This window comes from Phaenicophaeus curvirostris, chromosome 12 (genome assembly GCF_032191515.1).
Source record: "Phaenicophaeus curvirostris isolate KB17595 chromosome 12, BPBGC_Pcur_1.0, whole genome shotgun sequence".
NCBI lineage: Eukaryota > Metazoa > Chordata > Aves > Cuculiformes > Cuculidae > Phaenicophaeus > Phaenicophaeus curvirostris.
Genome location: NC_091403.1, coordinates 14,487,829 through 14,507,545, shown reverse-complemented (window position 1 = coordinate 14,507,545; position 19,717 = coordinate 14,487,829). Strand labels below are relative to the sequence as shown.

The window sequence follows — 19,717 nt, the reverse complement described above, 5'->3', positions numbered from 1 at the left end:
AGAATTGCCACTTGCAAAATGGCTTTGCTGGGCAGCCTAGAATTCTAGGAGCCTAACTTTTCTTTTTTTTTTTTTTTAAGTAATGTTTTATGAGCGAACAAAAAGAAATTTTAGGCAAAGGAGCAGTTAAGAGCAGTTAAGGCTGCTTCCAAGGAGATCTGCAGTTTGGAGGCAGCACAGCGGTGTTTTTGCAGTGTGGAACAGCATTACGCATTTAATCAAGCCCTGGTGGTTCTGTGAGATGTAGCCCAAATATCCCACACTGGGCTGCAGAACTGGGAGGGTGCTGATGTACACAGTGGCTCTGGGCAGGATCTGCCTCTGTTCAGCCAGGCTTAGCGCCTTCAGCAGAGCAGTAGCTGGATTAGAGGGAGTGATGCGTTGTCTCTGGGGTCAGGCAATAGAGTGGGAATATTGGCTCAAGTGCAGGCAGAACTACTGCAGGGAGATGAACATTTTGAATGTGGCTATGGGGACCGGTTTAGATGATGGTACCTGCAACTCTTGTGGATACTTACAGGGTTTTTTTATGTTTTAGATCTACCCTCAGGAGAGACACAGTATAAGGGTACCCGAATCAGGCGAGCACTATGAACTCCATCTACTGTATTACCTGCAAGAGAATCTGGGCTCTCGTATCGCTGCCCTGAAGGCAATGTAACTGACCTCTGCAGAACTCTGCTCCACTGACTGCTTTACCAGATGAGATGTAGGAAACTGGAGAAAATAGGATGGAACATTGCGTTTTGGTGCCTGCCACATGTACATGCACATGCACACACAGAGACACTTTTTTAAAAGTAAATTTGGTGCCATACAGGGAATTAAAGTACGGTGACCTAATAACTTTAAAGCTTACGATGTAAATAAAATCAAATGTCTGTGGTATAATGCGGTACCATGGGTGTTCTCTTGGGGGAGGAGCTGAAACTGAAAATAATGCACTTCTACAGCACCAGATCTTTGCTTTTTAAAAGCATTATGACATAATTGATGTATTTTTACAGTGTGTTCCTTGGTATCTTATTGCATAATACTGGATGATTTACTCACTACACAACAAGAGTTTACCTGAATGGTTACAACTTGTACATTTTAAATGCTATCATATAGCTTTTATGCTTCTTGAAAGGGATATACCTCACTCCTTGGAAGCTGGTCACAAGTTAGACATATCACCTATCTAGATATTAATTGCTTTTTGAGAAGAAAGACTTTTAAGCTGCCTCCTAAAGAATTTAAATTTTGGATTCAGATCAGTTGATGCCAGCTTCTTTTCAATTTCTTCTCTCCCCAGGATAAATCATACTCTTATACAGCAACTCGAGATCCTATCCTGATTGTACTTGATTTCAGTGGGCAAGTGAAATGATGTTTTACTGTCATATGGGTATAACAGTCTTTTATTTGGAGATGTAAACTAGCTTAAGTCAAAGACCTGAAACTGTAAATTTTGAAACAAGCTTAAAAGTGCAGCCTATTTCTCATTGATGTTTTTTCCTGATGTTCATTCTGGAGCTGGGTTTGCAATATGTTTTCTTACCGTCACATCAGCATGATATAGGTGTATGCATCCTGTTACAATTCAGTACTCTAATTCAAAGGTCTATAGAGGATTTGGTGAGGAGAGACCTTATGAACACTACAAATGAGGCAATATGAACCGTTTCATTGAATTTCATGCTTTTTTGAAGGAGTATTTCCTGGGTTCGTATGCTATTCAGTCCTCCATTCCTGGATCCTTTCTAGCACCACTGCGTAGCATGATTATGATGCTGTATTTGAGAAACTCCTGTCTGTATAGCTTAAAGTAACCCCCCTAAGCCTAAAGGATATGCAGTCCCAGTTGTGTTTTTGCTAGTGAGGTTTTAACTAAGCAGCAGGCTTGGCTAAGAAGCACCATAAGTATGTAAAGTCACTTTTAACTTGCAACAGGTCATTTAAGATTTATTCTCTTTAATCCAGGAAATTCTCCCCTTGGGGCTTGCCTCTGAGACTCCTATAAGTTTTAATGGTTTTCTTAGAAACCCAAGAACTTCCTTTTTTTTCTGTTTTGGTGCTAGAGAGAAGCGGAGCATGATTTTCTTTTCATCTTCTAGAAATCTGGAATCACTCTCAGTGTTTAGGCTCTTAGTGCTCCACATGTTGTAACCTTGTATTTTGCTCGCTTTTGTACTGTTCAGCTTGATCCTGAAACTGAGATTTAGCACAGTCTGGCTGTATTGTATCAAACGGCATGTTTTTGAATTAGGCTGCTGTCCGTATGCACCAAAGCTATTGGAGCTGGGGCAGTTACACAGTTGTAAAAGCTGTGTGCGAAAACAGGATCTGGTTTTTGGGTTACACAAGAGAGAGCCAAAGCAAGCAGGCACACGGTAAATAAAAATTTCCTCTCAAGTGAGGATGTTTGGTTTGGGCTGTTCTCTGGTTTTGAGATCACAGTGATTATAAGTGGATCAGTTAAAATACCATTAGCAGCTCAATAATAGGCTTACAGTTTTCTTTTGGGAAGGATGTGGCAGAGAAAAAGCCCAGCTCCTGGAATGTCTTCTCTTAGTTGTTAAGTGTCACTGAAGTGAAATGAATGCAGCATCCCTATGGAGTGTGCTATAGTCAGTATTGAGAGATACAGGGATACGTGTGCTGATGCATTTGAACTAGAACAATGCAGCAGTTAGTAAAGACAAGTATAAGCTGTTACTATGGAATTTCATTGTGTCCCTTATGTGTTTATGCTGTATTATATATACATATATCTATATCTGTTCATATATACATATATGTATAAAATTACACATGGATAGCTTCACCTTTTCAAAGGTTGTTTATATTTTGTTCAATATTAAATGAACTGGCTTTTTGGGGTGTATTTGTTCCTTTTCTAGAGATGATTACCCTTGAATGTAAATGTATATGATTTTTAAGATGAAATTAATCCTTTTGGTTAAAAAAAACAGTACAAACATGGCCTTCATCAAACAGTGCATTTTTGGGAACGGAAGAACTAAGTGTTATGCAAGTAAACCAGGCTAGGTTTTGATTTAGCAGATGTGATTGTAAGTGCTGACATATAACTTTTCAATAATGCATCCTTTCATTGTTTTAAATATATCTATTGAAAAGCTATTAAAGTACAATGTACTGTAAGTACTCTATTTTACAACATAAATTATGTATTTCTTCCTTTCCTACAGTTATTTTCTCCTTACAGTGGTTAAGCACTTTAAGACCCCATGCTCTCTTATCCCGTGGAAATGCTGGGAGGATTCATCATCAGAGTTTTTTAGTTCTTGCAAAAGGCACCAGCTTCTAGATGAAGGTTTGAGAGATGCCTTGTGTGAAGTCTGATCCAGCCCTATGCAGTCTGTGACTAAATTTCCAGTGACAAGGGAGTAACGGTAAAGTCCATTGCAGTGGAGACTGCAGAGGTAGAAAGGTGTTAGTGTTGAGAACTGTTATAAAGTGTTTTGGGGAGGAGGAGGACTCGTTCGAAGTGTTGGTCTGGCACTGGGCTAGAGCTGGCATAGAGAGTCGTGGCTTTGCCCTGCTCTGCACTGCTGGAGTCACCTGCTTCCGGGACAAGGTTGTAGCTTGCAGTCTAGGAGGTGGTATCTTGTTTGATATTTGGGATTATACTTCATCACTTCCTGCATGTTAAAAAATGTCTTGATTAATGAGATCCTAGGGGAAAATGTGCAAGAAAGGTCGTCTGGAGGAAAAACTTGTGAGGAGGAACCATGCCTGTGGCTCCCAGAGCAGATGTTGGTATGTTCCCTTGGAGGATCTGCCTCCACCTCTGTGCCCGGCAGGACGCCTACTCTGAGCAGGATTAAGCCTTCGTTGCATGGTGGATATTGGTTGCACAGGTGTTTTTGAGATGAATGTTTTAATTTCATGTATTTTAAAAAATATATGGAGATCTGAGCGATGAGATACGGAAGCTGTTGAGGGCTGATGCCAGTAGTTTCTCCTTGTTTGCAGTGATTGGAGTTCGTTGTGGTTGTTTCTGGTGGAAGGATGTTCTTTTGCCCTGTTTTAAGGCAGCTTCTGGTAATTCCTCTTGAGTGTGCAATGCACAAAGCTGTTGGGTTTCACCCTTTGCATTGGTGTTGCATCCTTTACTCCCCTTTGTTTTCAATTATCTCTTTTTATTCAAAATGAAGAGTCAGTATCTACCCAGAGCTGTTTAATTGTTATAAACTCGATGAACTAGTGATTTCAAAGCACCGAATAAAGCTTTGAAAATCAACTGACTTCATTATATTAGAATGGAAGATGCTTTCCCTACTTAACTAGTGGCATTTGGCAGTAGGCTATGGAAATACTTCCGGGGCGGGATGGTGTAGTAATGCTTTAACCCTGGAGCATCATATGCCTGAGCCTGTGTGGTGAATTGTGGAGAACTCTCAAACTCTGAGCCCAGGGCTCCCAACACTTCTTCCCTACCAGGAACAGTGGGCTGTATTTCTCCTGTGTGTGTCCGTGTGCAAGGCAGGCTGTTTTGCCGCTGGTGTGGCGCTCAACTTTTGAAGAGGCCATAACAGAGTATAAATAAATCATCAGCCAGATTAGGACACTGCCTTGATTGCCTGATTACTTGAGTACCAGAACCCTGTAAAGAATTTGTGTGCCCCTCATGGTTCTCTGGACCGCTCCTTTGGCAGGGGAAGAGAGCTCTTCCTGTGGTTTTTACTTGGATGTTCTGCACAGTAGAAGTTCAGGTGTTTAATTTTAGAACATGAAGTGCCTGCTGTTTGCGTTAACAAAATTGCATGTCTCACTCCAGTGGGTTTATTGGTCTTCCTCCCTCCCTCACCTTTCTAGCTACTTGGCTTTTGATCATGTAAAGTGGAGACGTTAGTTTTGCTGCATTTTATTACGAAACCTTTGTTGCAATAAAGATGCTGCTAAATAAATTGAATTAAATGTTTTTTCTCCCTCTTACTTTCAGCTGTCTCTTCTTGATTTAGTGGAGTTTGTGTGTAATTAAATCCCTTCTCTCATTGCGCTGTGGAAAGCAGCAATGATGGGAAATGTGTGTGTGAGCTTTTTATATACTTGTTGGGTGTTTAGCAAAAGCATCTGTGATTTCTCCTGCCCTTTGTGCCTTGGTGGATTGATTTAAACAGGAAGATCACGCATTTGCTTGGCATCACTATATTCCCCTTCCTCAATGTTCCCATGTGTACGCTGTTAGTGGCTCTTGGCAGCCACCAGCTGGAGCTGTCGCACTGGGTACGGCACATCTGCAGCTTCACTGTCTGAGTTGAGCCAAATGCCACCGCGGAGGAGGTGGCCCTGGTGCCAGAGCAGAAGGACAGCGTAATCTGTGTGTAGTGGAGGGCTATGCTGTGAGAAGAGATGACTTTGCATACAGTCATCTCATCTTGGCTTCATGTATGTCTTGGTGAGCAGTCTGGGCTTTGCAGGCACCCTGGTTCTGCTTAGTGCTGCCCCAAAAGGGCTGGGGCAGGGGGGCTCAGGGCAGCCACAGCTTGCATTTTTACTTGCTCATTCCTGATTTTTCACTCCCAGGAAAGCACTGCTGGCTTTCAGAAATAAGCTGGTAACCAACCGTGTGGATATGTTGCATTCTGGGGTTTGTGTAGGCCCTACTGTAACATGGCAGAGCTTCCCCAGTGCCTTCAGCAGCTGTTGTGCAACACGAGCCAGGTCACCAGCTTCACACCAGCTGCTAGCTGTGGGCTTTTGGGTTGTGGCAGGTGGAGGGAGCTGCTGATGGCTTGGAGCTGGATGTGTAGGTGTGTCTGCATCACCAGAGAACAGAGAGAGAGGTTTCTTCATGCGCTGCTGTGCTTGGAGTATTTTATCACATCAAAGTACTTCTTTTGTCTTGCAGGCGCCCCAAGACCTCATGATGTCCTACAGTTTGGGGTAGGATAAGCAAGGAGAGCTGCCCTGCTCATTCCATAGCGGAATGAAGGTGAGCTTGCAAGTAGTGTCATTTAATACAAACTTTGTCAGTTCTTTGCTAGCTAGAAACTCCAATGGGTCTTAATCCTGGAAGTGTTAATATTGTAAACTCATTTTCCTTCTGTGGTCTAGTTTATAAAATGTTCCCACTTTGCAAGAGTGGAGAGTCTGGCTCATGCTCTCTTGGGCTGGGCTGGAGCTGGAAGAAGCCTGAGGCTGCATGGCTCACCCACGGGCTGTGCCGACTGGGAGCCGCTTCAGGAGTAGGCAGCTCTCCCGTGGAGGGGATGGCTCCTGCGTGGGCATTGTGGGCAGAGATGCATTCCTCAGGTTGGGCCTGGTGAATTACCAGCTCACCACATTTCTGGGGCACGCTGACGAACAAGCCTTTGTGCCATCCTTCTAATTCTAAATGACTTAGGAAAACACGCTGTGATCTTTTAAGTAACCATTCATCAACACGTGTTCACTGAACAGGAAAACAATTCCATGAGCCAATAGGCACTCTTGCTCTCTGCATTAATGCAGCTGCCCATTTCTTAAGCTCTGCAGACCAGTAAGGGTTTTGCATCAGGCGAATCACCTGAAGCCTTCTGCTATGGCCAAGTATTCATGTTAAGGTTTTGGGTATTCATGTTAAGGTTTTTGCCAAGTTCAGGAGGCCAAACATTATGTCAGATGCTCTGTGTGGGCAGTGCTGGATCCAGTGGAGGAATCCAGTGGTAGAAAGATGGGCAAATAGGCAGAGGCCAGTGAGATAATGGATAGGTGATCCAGGCCACTGCAGTTTTGCCTGTCTTGCCATGGTCATTGTCACCTGTTCCCATCCCTGCAAGCTGAAGAGCAGTAAGAAATCCCATTAATTCTCCCCCGGCTTGGACCTGGTCGCAGCCCCACTTCAGTCACTGGAGGAGGAGCTGTGGGAGGAAACGGCTGCGGCATCACAAGTTGCCCTTCAGCCAGGAGCCCCTGCCACCCAGGTGAGCTTTTTGATGCCAGTTTCTCCCCATCCCTGGTGAGATGTCAGCTGTGGCACCTTGCAAGGCCGCTCGCTCACCCATTTGAGATTAATAACCATGCAGTCCCCATGGAGACTCGTCCCTCCCGCTGCATCAGTGCAGCCAGAGCCCGAGGACTTCACAGCCTTTTCAGGTTCCAACAAAACATGTTTTCCACCACATTTTAAAAGGGGGGTTTATTTTCAGTTTGGTGAGCTGGCGGGCATGAGTGCTTTCTGTTGCTGCTGGAGGGACCTAGAAAATAGCTCTGGTGAAACCAACAAGTCTGTGCATTTGGGGTCTGGCAGGAGGCTGTTGGTTCAAAGCTGTCCAGTGCACCCTCAGTGAGGGAAAGAGGCCAATGCCCCCCACCCTTCAACCATAATTTTTTGTTGGACTCTCTCATCACTCTACTCAGCAGTGTCTGTGTTTTCATCAAGAGCTGAATTATTGCTGTGTCCATGAGGAGCTCCTCCAGGAGCTGTTTATTAACTTCAAGCTTCTTTTTTCCTGAAAACAACTTAAAAAACTAAACAAAAGCTTGCAGAAATGTGAGAGCCAAGGAAGGTACCCTGCCGGGGCAGGATAGGAAGTGCTAGCCTGGGAGGGGAGCAAACAAAGACCCGCTGCAGCTCAGGGTTTAAAAGGTGGGTTTTGTGGGGCATCATCTTAATTGTGCACCCAGATCTCCCTGCGGGGAGGGAATTTGGGTTACTTTGCGACATTTTGGCAGCAGTAGGGATCGGCTGAGCGGTTGTGGGTGACCCTGAGTGAGATGTTAGAGACCAGAGAATGGTTTGGATTGGAAGGGACCTTAAAGATTGTATCACTGAGGGATGTTGTCCTGTAGCCCTTAAAACCGCTGGGTTGGCTGCAGTTTCTGCCATGTTTGTGGCCCGATGGGTACATTATTAAGCGAGTGTTTGGCAGCACATGTTCTGTGGCTCAGCAAAAACTCCATTTGCTCTGGCCCTGCTGTCCTCCCAGCCCTGGGGCAGCAAAACCTCCTTTCCCAGACTTGGCAAACCTCTTTCAGCCTGGGTTTTTACCCAGCTTCTCTTCCTATTGGTAAAGCTATTAGTACTGCAGAGCTCATCTAATAAGGGAAACCAACAGCAAGCAATGATGACCAAAAAGCAGCGAGTTAGGAACTTACTGGAAGAAAGGGCGATGGTGCAGGCCCGGAGCAGCATCCCACTCACTCAGCAATTAGTTCTGTGATGGTTTGCATCCTGCATAGGATCTTTGCACCAGGGAAAAAACCTTTTGCTTTTCTAACAAGGCTGGTTTTGATGATTCACTCGCACCTTTCCTTTTCCTTTCGATTCTACTTCAAATTTGGTTAGAAATAGATGAGTAAATACCGTGTACGTTTATGTGGGAGCAGTGGTGGCTTGCAGTTTTATGATTTTCCCCCCAGCTGTGATTCATTGCTTTTTACAGTTTTTAATCTATTCCCCCGCGCCCCCCTCCTGCTTCTTCCTTTCTCTGGCACAGCCCAGCAGCTGTCGTTATCAGTGAAATGACTTGACTTTGTTTCTATTCATTGATTTGTTGAATGAAAACTATTTATCCAGGACTGACACGCAAGATTGGAGCCTTTCAAAAAGAGGCAACTCCGTAATTTTGCTCCAAAATGAGCAGAAGGAGAGCTCCACATTAAACCAGCCCAGCTGAAATCCCTAGCCTCTCCATGCTGTGATCATGCAGAAGCAGTGGCTCCAGAACCTACAGAGGTGTTCAATAGGAAAAGTATCTTTTCCTTTCCTCAACTGGTGCTATGAGCAGCCTTGCCAGAGGTGAATTTAGGGTTTCTCTAGGGGTGGGAATGCCATGAGGTGTGGATGGAGAGGCAGGTGCTGGGCAGCAGGTATCTGGGTGCAGGTTAGCCAACCCCCTCTGCATGGCGAACACAGAAATGCTGGAGCAGCAACCAGATGTGCTCCTTTACCTCCTGTATTTTCCATCCCCTGTGAGCATATCCCCACTTCATTACAGGGCAACCAGCAAAAACAACCCTCTGGATCCCTCCTGGGATCCAACCAGCCTGGAGAGAGGATTGCACATCTCCAAAAAAAAGTCCCTGCCTTGTCCCCAGTGGGAAGCAATGGGCACCTTCAGGGTGCACCTCGCCCCAGCCTGGTTGCTGGGGTTTGTGCTGGTGAAGGGTCTGGAGCACAATGGTTCTGGGGAGCAGCTGAGGGAACTGGGGATGTTTAGCCTGGAGAAGAGGCTGAAGGGATTGCTCTCTACAGCTCTCTGAGAGGAGGTTGTAATGAGGTGGGTGCTGGTCTCCCGAGTAACAAGTGGTGGGATGAGAGGAAATGTCCTCAAGTTGTACCAGGGAAGGTTTAGATTAGATATAAGGACAAATTTCTTTACTTAAAGAGTGGTGAAGCAGTAGCAGAGGCTGCCCAGGGCAGTGATGGAGTCACTACCCCGTAGGGGTTCAAAAAATGTGTAGGTGTGGCACTTGGGGACATGGTTTAGTAGGCACAGTGGTTTTGGGCTGGCCGTTGGATTGGGTGATCTTAGAGGTCTTTTTCAACTTTAATGATTCTGTGATTCTATAACATTGAGGATTATGCTGGATATTGAACCTGCAACATCCATGAGGTTGCAGCGTCTGTGATTGAGGCTGAGCAGGTGTTGGGTTGTTGATGCTCAGGTGGACCAGTGGAACACATGGGATATGAACTGGCCTCAGTTATGGCCTCAAGCTCCGCCAGGGGAGATTTAGGCTGGACATTAGGAAAAAATTCTTTACAGAAGGGGTCATTGGGCACTGGAACAGGCTGCCCAGGGAGGTGGTTGATTCACCTTCCCTGGAGGTGTTTAAGGCACAGGTGGACGAGGTGCTAAGGGGCATGGTTTAGTGTTTGATAGGAATGGTTGGACTCGATGATCCGGTAGGTCTCTTCCAACCTGATTATTCTATGATTCTAACTGCTTTGTGTTGCTGTACAGACAGAAGTAGGCCTGGAAACTGTGTCTGGTTTTGACATTGTTCATACTCAGGTCTCTAGGTTTGGGGGTTTTAAATTAAAATCACGGTGGCTGCTGTGGCTGCTCAAACCTGGCTACTGACACAGAAAATGACAGAATCTGGTTCCCTGCCAGCATCTTTTGCTCCATCCGCACAGCTTGAAGGACAGTTTGTGCCTGGGGAATACACTCTTGTTTGAGGGATTCAGGATCCCTTTTTCCCACAAAGCCTTGGGTTCTTTCTTCCTGGCACAATCAGCCCTCTTGCCTCTTTTCTTGCCTTTTCTTCCACAGCTTTCCCACATTCTGTTCACACCTTCATGAATATTCAGAGGCCATTGGCTATATGAAGCTATTGAGAGCTCTTGTTAACACTTCTCCTAATGACCTGCACCTTCAATAGAAAACAAAAACACAGATAAGAGCTTGTTAGTAGAGACCCTTGTTCCCCCCCTAACAAGGTTTCCATTGACTCGGACACTTGTGGTGACACATTGCTTGATCTCACTGTTGCCTTTTTTGATTTGCTACTGGCTTTTACGGAGGTTTTTTTCTGGTTTTTCCCCCCCTTTTTCCTTTTTTTTTCCTTTTTTATTGTGCAGTTTTAAGCTAATTAAGAAAAAGGTCAGGTCTTCTCAAACGGCGAGTTACCATGCTACAATGAGCCCAGCGAGCAGTGCATGATGCAGCCCCAAATCGTTGGTTGATGGGCTCTCCTGCCGTATGCTGCAGCGCGTGGGAAAGTTGTGCTGTGAGTGGCATCACTCTGCCCGCGCTGAGCAGAAAGAGCTGTAGGTGGGTCAAGAGGTGATTAAAGCCTGACAAGAGGCTCTGAAAAGGGGCTGAGACCACCTGCTGTGGTTCCCAAGGGCTCCCTGTCCAGCCTGGCTGGACATCCCAAAGCACCATTCGTAAAGCCATGCTATGGGGTGACTCTTCCAAAACACAACCAGGCTCCTGTGCTAGCATTGCCACGCTCCCAAGAGGCTCCTGATGATGTTGCTACAGATTTATGGGTGTATACAGTGACCATAGCAGTGTCCCCAACAGCATCAATGGCCATGGGGCTTTTCCTCTGGATAGAAACCTCTTCTGGCTTCAGCGACTCTTCTTTTCCTATCCTCCAGTTGTGCTTCCCCTTCTCCAGCCACCACCATCATCCGCCAGGCTTTCATTAGGCTGGGCCCACCCATTCAATTCCTTGAGGTGCCTTGCTTGTTGTTGTTGTTTTTTTGCCACACCTCATTATTTCCACTATTATTAGGCTCTCGAAGCACTGTTTGTCATCTTGTCAAGGCCCCTGAGTTTCTATGGATACTGCTCCCCTAAGTGGCCATGCTATCAATTAAGACAGCTCAGCGCCTGAACTCCTCTAGAGGACTTCGGGAAAATCCAGAGATAATTTCCCTGCGATGCTCTGGTTGTTACCAAGCTGCCTTTTGAAGTGGCCACTTGTATGGATCTCAGGGTATTTGGGGTTTCTAGGTGTAACCAATCTCAAAGGCAGGATCACCTGCTTGGCAAATAGAATTAGATAGCAGGTGAAAGGGGTTAATAGTAAATCACTAGATAATATATGTATATTTAAGGCTGTAATAAAGAAAGAATAATGAGATAACTGTCAGTGATGGAAACAAAAGGCACCGGCAAAAAAAAACCAACCCTGCTATGGTGTAAAAGGTCATTTTGTTGTGCTCTTTTGCAAGTCTCTGGGAGGAGGCAAAGCCTTTCCCCCCCACTTCTTCATGCCAAACCTGAGGCCAGATACACATGCGAAGCCAAGAGGATGACGAGTATTTCTTCTGAAAATGGGACTGCTCAAAAGTTTCTAAATAGAGCAATTAAAACTTGTTTTCCTTATGGAAAGCAGCATAAGCAGGCAAAAGGAAAGGGATAGCATTTTCTGTGGGAAAAGCAGACAGAGGAAGAATGTGCTGGGTTTATTGGGACATCAGTAGGAACAAGCTTGCGCACAAGGAACGGCTTTGCCCATCTCCTGGCAGTTTCTTACTCTCTCTTAGCTTCTCCCTCACCCAATATGCTCTCGGGGACAAGTTTGCTAAATTTCTTTTGCCTGCACTCAGCTACTTTGGTGTCTGCTGGCCTTGCAAGAGCCAGCGCTGTCTCTGGGCTTGTACCAGGTCATTTTTGCCCTTCCTGCAAGGGTGGGAGGACAGGAACACGTTACTGGAGGGATGCAAACTGCTGCCCAGAGAACACCCTATCCGGCTCCCTAGCTCTCAGACAGCTGCTTAGTTTTTCTGTGCCCTTCTGCAATGGTAAAAATGTAGATATGTAATGATTTCTCAGAAATATCAAGAGGTTTACAGCCTTTTGGGTGTAGGATAGAGAGCCTGAACACTGTTTGTATTTACTCTCCAAATAGAATTAGTATCTGGGGGTAGGAGGCAGCAGAGAAAAAGGCTTTGATTTGAATTTTGGCTGGTGATTACAATTCTTTATATGCTCTAAACCAGTTTATCTATCCCTAGGTAGATGTATGCTGCCAGCAGTGCTGTAATACCCATTGAGGGCTGCCCAGAGGTACAAGGAATAAACTCATATGTTATTAACTAATACAGGAAAGTGATTCGATATGGGTCTCAGAAGCCAGAGTAGATAAATAAGATGATAAATGTTGGCATTAGCAGACGTGACTGATTCCTCTGTCTCTGTGATTTGGTAGTGCCCAGTAATTAAACAGTTGGACTCTAATGTATTTTAAACTAGAGCTGCAGCCTGTAAATCACGGAGATTATGCTCTTCCCTGCTGTGCGCTCTCTGGGTCAGGAGGAATTTCCACTCCCATGCCGCAGCTGTCCGCGGGCTCCGGCTGGGTATTGCATCAGTTGGGACTGGGAAAGGCAGCACCAGCCCTGCTGCTGGTCCTGAACTATAAACCCATTCCCAGAGCCTTTTCCATCCCAGCAGGGCTTCCCTTCCAGCCCTGGAAGGATCCCAGCCCTGTGCTGTTTCCATCTTGGCTTGTCTCATCTATTCTGGCTGGAGCAGCTTCCTGCCCACAGGCACATGCGTGCATACCTGAGATCACTGCAGACCCTAAAAGCCAGAGTTCAAAACATCCCCAGGGGACAATTTGTTCCCCAAACCTGTGCTGTGTCACTGTGAGAGTGTTGGCCCCTTGGGCTGGTTTTGCTTTCAGACATGATTTTCATTATTATTGTTTTCAATGAACTCAATTTCATCACTGCATTTACACTGAGGTTTAGGTTTCTTTGCAGCCAGACTACAACCTTGTACTAAATTTAAGTGTTTTGTCTTTCTTTTTATATATAGGTAGTCCAAGAAGGAAAATCAGCTCTTTCCAAGGCATTGAAGATATACTGAAGGATAAGTTACTTTTTACCTTTATACAAAACTAGTTTTCATTCTCATCATTCATTGGCCAGACCCAATTCTTCTGCAGGAGGCTGCCTGTGTTGCACAGTTTCTCCATTAACATTTAGCAGGTTTAAGCATTTCCGTGCTTCAGCCATTTTACACCTTTTAACACAGCTCCTGGATTAGCTCAGGCTTTCAGTTGATAATTTCTCTGTGATAACTGGCCACACATTCAGCAGACATCGTTTTACAAGAGACCTGCTGTAATGACCCTGCCCACATGCGGAAGTGCTGCCTGGAACCAGAGCTGTGATAAATCCTATCCTTGCTCTTCCTGGGTATAAATATTTTTAATAAAATCTATTTGTACCTCAAATTCTTTCCTCTTCCATCTCATGCATTTTTAAATAAAATAAGTAATTCTGCCATATTGTTACAAATTATGGTCTCTGAGGTCTGCCTGCTGCTCAGCACACTGCAGCCATGAGAAACCTTCCCCCGATGGGAAGAATGAAGATGAGTTCTCCTTCTGTTTTAGCTAAAAGTAAAGTTTCTTCTGCCATTTTTATTAGTAGAAGGTGATGATCTTCAACCCATAGTCTGAAGCAACAACTAATCTTGCTTGCAGCACGGTAGCAGCAGGTTAACAACTGGTGAGCAGGGGTTACTGGAGAGGAGTTTGTATTTTGGAAAATGTAAGGTATAACCCTCCTTGGTAGGCTTTGGAGGGAGTTTGCTCATCTGTGAATCATCCTGTGTCTTGTTTTTTCCATATGCTGTTGCTGTTTTGCCTTCCAGCTTATTTTTATCCTGCCTGTTCCAGGTACCACTGTGACACGTGACCTGCATCAATGTGAGGGACGTCACCCTGTGAACTATCTTGTGTCAGCTGCCCTTGGCCAGCCGGAAGCCAAAGGATGCCGGGACCTTCAGCCTTGCCTGGTTCCACGGTGGACTGTGGTAGAGTTAAGGGTCAACCCTCTCTCCCAAGTGCCACTGTAGTGGCTTGCTTTCCATGCCATTGTGCCTCTCTGTGCCCTGTCCTTTGAATGGAGCCTGCTCCTTCCATTGCACGTGGGGTTGTGTGGGTGGGATACACCTCAGGCTGCCCATGACGCGAAGGGATAAAAGTTTCACAAGTTATTGCTGAGGCTTAAACAAAGAAAGATGTGAGCTTGTAGCTTCCTCTGGAGATGCGCTATTAGACCAGAGAGACTGTTTTGGTGTGAGAAGGAAGCCACTGAAAAGAAGGTGCTGGTAAGGGATGGTACAGAGCTGGGAGAGCTTTCGAACAGTAATTGCACACAGAAACTATGGGGATATTTTTCCCATGATGAAATATCTCTGGAAGGAATTAATTCTGAGCCCTGGATGACCTACAGTCATAAGCTTTGAGGAATGAAAATGCCCAAATCTTGTCCCCCTTGGAGCTGGAATTTAGGTTTCTTCCTGTCTGGTCCCCTTGTAATCAGACTCCCTCCTCCTTCAGCTAACAGTGCCTTTGCTTGCTAAATACCTCTCTTTTTAAGAATAAATATAAATGACTCAAATAAGACTGGTGTGTGGAAAGCACTAGAAGCCATCTGATCTGATACAGAAAGGATCGGGATATTTTAGCTGAGTGAGCTGGTAAATGGAAAATGCAGCTGAATGTAGACAAATACCAAATGTTAACTGGGGCAGTGATCAGAAAGAGGGCATATATGTAGTGGGGGCACGTAAAATGTGTAACAGCCACAGAGGGGAGACAGGGGTTACTGTAAAAAAAATGCTCAGAGTGGTCCACCTTACACTGAATGGAATGGAATAAAGTGCCTCCAGACCCTACTGTACATCAGCAAAGGCAGCTGTGGCCTTCGCAGAGGTTTCCCGTGTAAGCAGCCAGCCCAGGGCTTTGCAGCAGAAATAGAAAGTGTGGCTGTGTCCGATAAACTGCTTCTTAAAGCACCTTTGCTCTCACATCTCTGTTAAAGCAGCAAAGATGTGTCATTTCTCCAACTGTGTTGCAAACATTGCTGTGTTAATTCATTGGATTTTATGTGTGTGGAGTGGCAAACAGGAAAGCAAAGGGGCTCAGGTTTGCCTGCAGCTACCTTTTATGGTCCAATCAGCCAATTTTCTGTGTAACTATAATAAATCACGACAACAGACACGCAGGATGGTGTTGTCTTTATGTAATTATTCCATAAATCGCCTCATTTTCTCCCCTAGAAAGCCCTACCAATTCCTTCCCTTTTCTTTGCCAGAGAAGGTTGTTATCCTGAACACAATAGGACAAATGTGTTTGAAGAGTTTATTTTGTAAGCAAAGGGTATAGCGATGGAGCCTGCTCCTTTTTCCAACACGTGGCTCTCATGCGGCTGTTTGCTGCAAGGGGGAATTTGCAAAGCAAGGAAACAATCTTACAGCTTGGGAAATCGAGCGTGAACTCCAGGACTGAAGCAAAAGCATCTCGCTGAAAAGCCAGTCACCACAGAGCTGAGCTGCCCAGGGCTATGGTGGGGGAACGGGTAACGGCACTGCCAAGCGGGGCTCTTCATCCTCCTTTAGCTCTGCGTTTCAGTTCACCTGGGCTGTGGATTAGAGGTGTCTGCTGTATCCATGGCATTTGGCTTCTCCGCAGAAAACCACTTTTTTTTTCTTTCCCTCCCCTAAATTTTGAAATTCCATCATGTGGTGCCAAAGGGTGGCTTTTGCATCTGTGAGTTGTCCCCACGCAAGCGATATTTCAGGGCACTCAGGCGTTCCAGCTGCCTCAGATGGCACCCATCACTCAGCCCAACAAAGTCACCTTGCAGAGCAGCACAGAAACACCTCCCAAACCAGCCCAGCTCCCCTTGCAAATACCATGCTCTGCCACAGATTTGCTTCCAAGAAGCTTTTAATTACCTTCTTATTCCATTTCCATCCCCATCTCCTGGCTAACTGCTGTTTCAGACTGCTTAACAGTAAGCATGCAGACCAGGGCAGGTTCTGCCTGCAAGAAGCCAGATAAACTATTCTTCTGTGGGCGCTTGCAGTTATAAAACCCACACAATTTGTGTACAGCAAGACTTTAGGGACCTCTTGGCTTGGCTAGTGTTTCGATAACTGAGCCTGTGTTGTTTCTCCCTCCCCCTGCCCTGTAGAAGATACTTCTTAAAAATATGACAAGTGGGAAGAGGGAAAAAAAATGACAAGGATATAAAAGTTCCATCAACTTGTCCATGTCACTAGAGACCCAAAACTAATAAGTCGATCTTATGTCTGTATAATAAACTCATTTATTAGGTTTTTATTTTAAGAGTTGGTGGTTTTAATTAGATTGATATGGCCCATAAATCACTTGATTTGGCTAAGCCCTCAGATACTTGTATTTTAAATTAATACAAGTGCAGCTTAATTAATCTGACTGAATCCTGGGACAAGCAATGTTCTGTTTGCAGCATCCAAGAGTACATTGCAGAAAAAGGAGTTTTTTAAAGTAATGGAGCTTCCTTGTGGGAAGGCTAGATTGGCTCAGCTGGTTGAATCAAGGTACATGAGGAGCTGCTGAAGATGCAACTCCGAAAGAAAGCAGTGCAACCTGCAAGGTGAGAAGCTAGACCTGCAAAGCCAGGAGTCTCTCAAATACCACCAAGACTGGCTGCTTGCTGGGGTTCAGCACAAAAGGCAGGTGCGGTACGGCCACTCTTTGTCTCTGCCCTGCAGCCTGGCAGCCAGGCAACGCTTGTCACCAGGCCAGGCGAGGAGCTGAACGTCGCAACAGCAGCCACTCTGGCTTGGGGAGTCCTGCTCTGCTTTCATCCTTTGACACCAACAAATGCATTCCCCAGAAGGTGAGTTTAAGCTGTGAGTGAGTGTAAGCCAGGGCCTGATCTCCTTGGTGGTCACTACCTTAATTTTTTCTGCCTTGTTCCCCAGGGCACTGGTGATGAGCAGACCAGGGAGAGCAAGCAGAGTGGGCTGATGTGGAGGTAAATTGATGTACTCAATCTGAGACATACCTATCCCACAATTCCCTCCCCATCAAGAGTACTTCTCTGGTGATGCTTCTGGTTACTGGATCACGGTAGCAGGGATTTTATTGTGGCTTGGCTGTATAGAGAAGGCTGAGCTCAACTTCATGAGGGATATAAATGATAGTGTGTTCTTACAGGGATGCACCCATCCACTTCCCAGTGCTGAGGATCACTAAACCTTCACCAGCTGACTAATATCAGATACTTGGCTGTTTTTTCCATCTAGTTTTTTCCAGAATGCTCTGGGCTGACAGCTCTCAAGATTGATGCTCCCTGTCTGTACAGCCCAGACAACTGCTGTGCAGCCTTCTTCTTACTCTCCTACTAATTTGCCTTAATCCTGAGTTTAAGCGACCTCCCCAGTGGATAAGAGTGGAATTCATGGTCTGCCCCAGCCTTGGTTTCTCTCTTGCCCACAAGCGGTCCGTGTGGGACAGTGGCACAAGTCTGGTATCTACAGCAGCTCCCCAGAAGCTGAGTGAAAACCCCTTCCAAGGAGACGACAGCATGTTGAGCAGCAGAGCACCACAGGTTGTTTCTGTTATGATATGTATGCCATAATGTACGCTTTCTTTAAAAGCAGGAGATAATGCTGTTATAGCAGTTGGATTAATCTAATATTATCCTTTGTCTTCAAAAGGGAATTGCCTAAATAGCCAGAAAGAGACACATATTTTATGAGTCCTTCTTAAGGTCTATTCATCAAACTTTCCAAGAAAGGCATCGATGCCCTTTTTGCTCATGAGAGAGAAATCAGATTCCCCACGGCTTTGCTTTCAGCCTGCTGTAGCCTTGCAGCGTAATAGCTGCATCACAAACGGTATGGACATTCTTTTCCTCTACTGGTCTGCAGGAAAAACCCTTGTGGAGGGAACCTGTAAGAAGAGAGGGAAAACAGCCCGATTAGAGGCAATGGTCTCTTAGCTCTCTGCCCTTTCTCCCCCCTGGATGAAGCAGATGTAAAACAATAGCTTTATTTTTGAAAATTTTAATTGGGTAGTTCAAAGGAAGCAATGGAGGCTCTTTTGATCTCTTGGTGTGTTTGAATGCCATGTTGCAACGGTGCCTGCTGGCCATGGCAGTGACCTCTTGTGTTAATTAGTGTTTACCAGAAATCGAATTAGCTCACAACTGGGAGAAAGCAGAGTGAAAATCAGAGGATAATCGCAGATTTGTGTGATTCTCAATTAGAGGTAAAAGGGAGTCTTTGGCTGCAGAAGGTGACATTAAAATAACTCTGAGAACATTATATTTTCGCTCTGTTTTTCTAATACTCTTCGTCAGATGGTACTATTTCTCTTACTAATACCCTGTGCTGCCTTCATCTTTGCTGAGTCTGCTGGTCCGTGATGCTTATTGGAACTTAAACCATAAACCAACACTGAACAATGATGCATTATTTATAGCAGACCGAATGCTGTAAGGTTGACAATAGTGCAAAGCTTCTCTTTCTTGTGGTCAGTAATCCATAAATAAATACATCATCTATTTAGGTTTGCAGAACTGTCTGATGGATGGGAATAGCCTGCATTATACAATCAGGGCACTGCGGATGCTGTGAAAGCCAGCACCTGCTTTTGTGCAAACTGGCCATTTCTGAAGAACAGCATTAAACTCTTTACATCCACCGGACATGCAAGAGCTGCCCAGGAGCCTCCCTGGTGCCCATCTGTGGGGCTCTGGAAGATAAAGGGCAATGAGGGGTTGTCAATGCAAGAACAGAAATGCATAAAACATCAGGTTCTCTGTCTCTGTGTGAAATTTTAGCAAAGGACAGAATTTTATAGCTAAAACTATCTCAAGAGGCAGGTATATGGCCCCAGTTTCTCAGCAGAGAATAGCCAGGGATGTGGAAGTCAAACATCTGTCCACCATGTACATTTGCAGACCTTCGGTGTGTTGGACTGGAGTGAAATCCCATTCTAAGATCAGCTCCAGATCCCAAAGTTTCCAAAGTGCAGGAATGCATTTATTCCAACCTTGCTTTTTGCTCCTAAGCCAGCTTCAAGTGACATCAAGCTAAACAGTGGATGGTGCTTCTTGCACATGCAGCATTCATCAGCGTGGGGCAAGGCACTGGGACAGCAATCCAGTGGCATTTATGTAGTATCCTTGGGCAGACTTCGCTCTGTTTTCTGGGGTTAGCCACAAGAGGGTGGCATGATGATGTGCACCACGCAGCCTCCCTGCTTTGTCTTCTTTGCTTTTAGCCTGGCATTTTATAACCAGCTCTGTAGATCTAATAAAACTTTGGAACAGATCCCCATTTTTGGCAGAGGAACACATTTTCCACTACAAAGGAGGCTGACAGGTGTTTCTGAAGGCAGCCCTGACTGTGCAGTGTTCCTTGATGTTACATTTACATGTGTTCTTTATGCCTAAACCCAATCTTAGAAGGCACTGTAGCAGTGTATAAAATGTAGGCTGTTTAGGGATCAAAACTTCTATTGGTGCTTG

The 19,717-nt window shown here is 45.3% G+C and overlaps 1 protein-coding gene across 1 annotated transcript in view; it reads left to right on the top strand.

Annotated features, from left to right (window-relative positions):
* DPP8 (dipeptidyl peptidase 8) overlaps positions 1-4,944 on the top strand; it is a 28,793-nt gene extending 23,849 nt beyond the window's left edge. Inside the window, exon 20 of the mRNA XM_069867170.1 lies at positions 539-4,944. Coding sequence (XP_069723271.1) covers positions 539-661 — 123 coding nt within the window. The 3' untranslated portion in view covers positions 662-4,944. The remainder of the gene's footprint in view (positions 1-538) is intronic.
* The last annotated feature ends 14,773 nt before the right edge of the window (positions 4,945-19,717 follow it).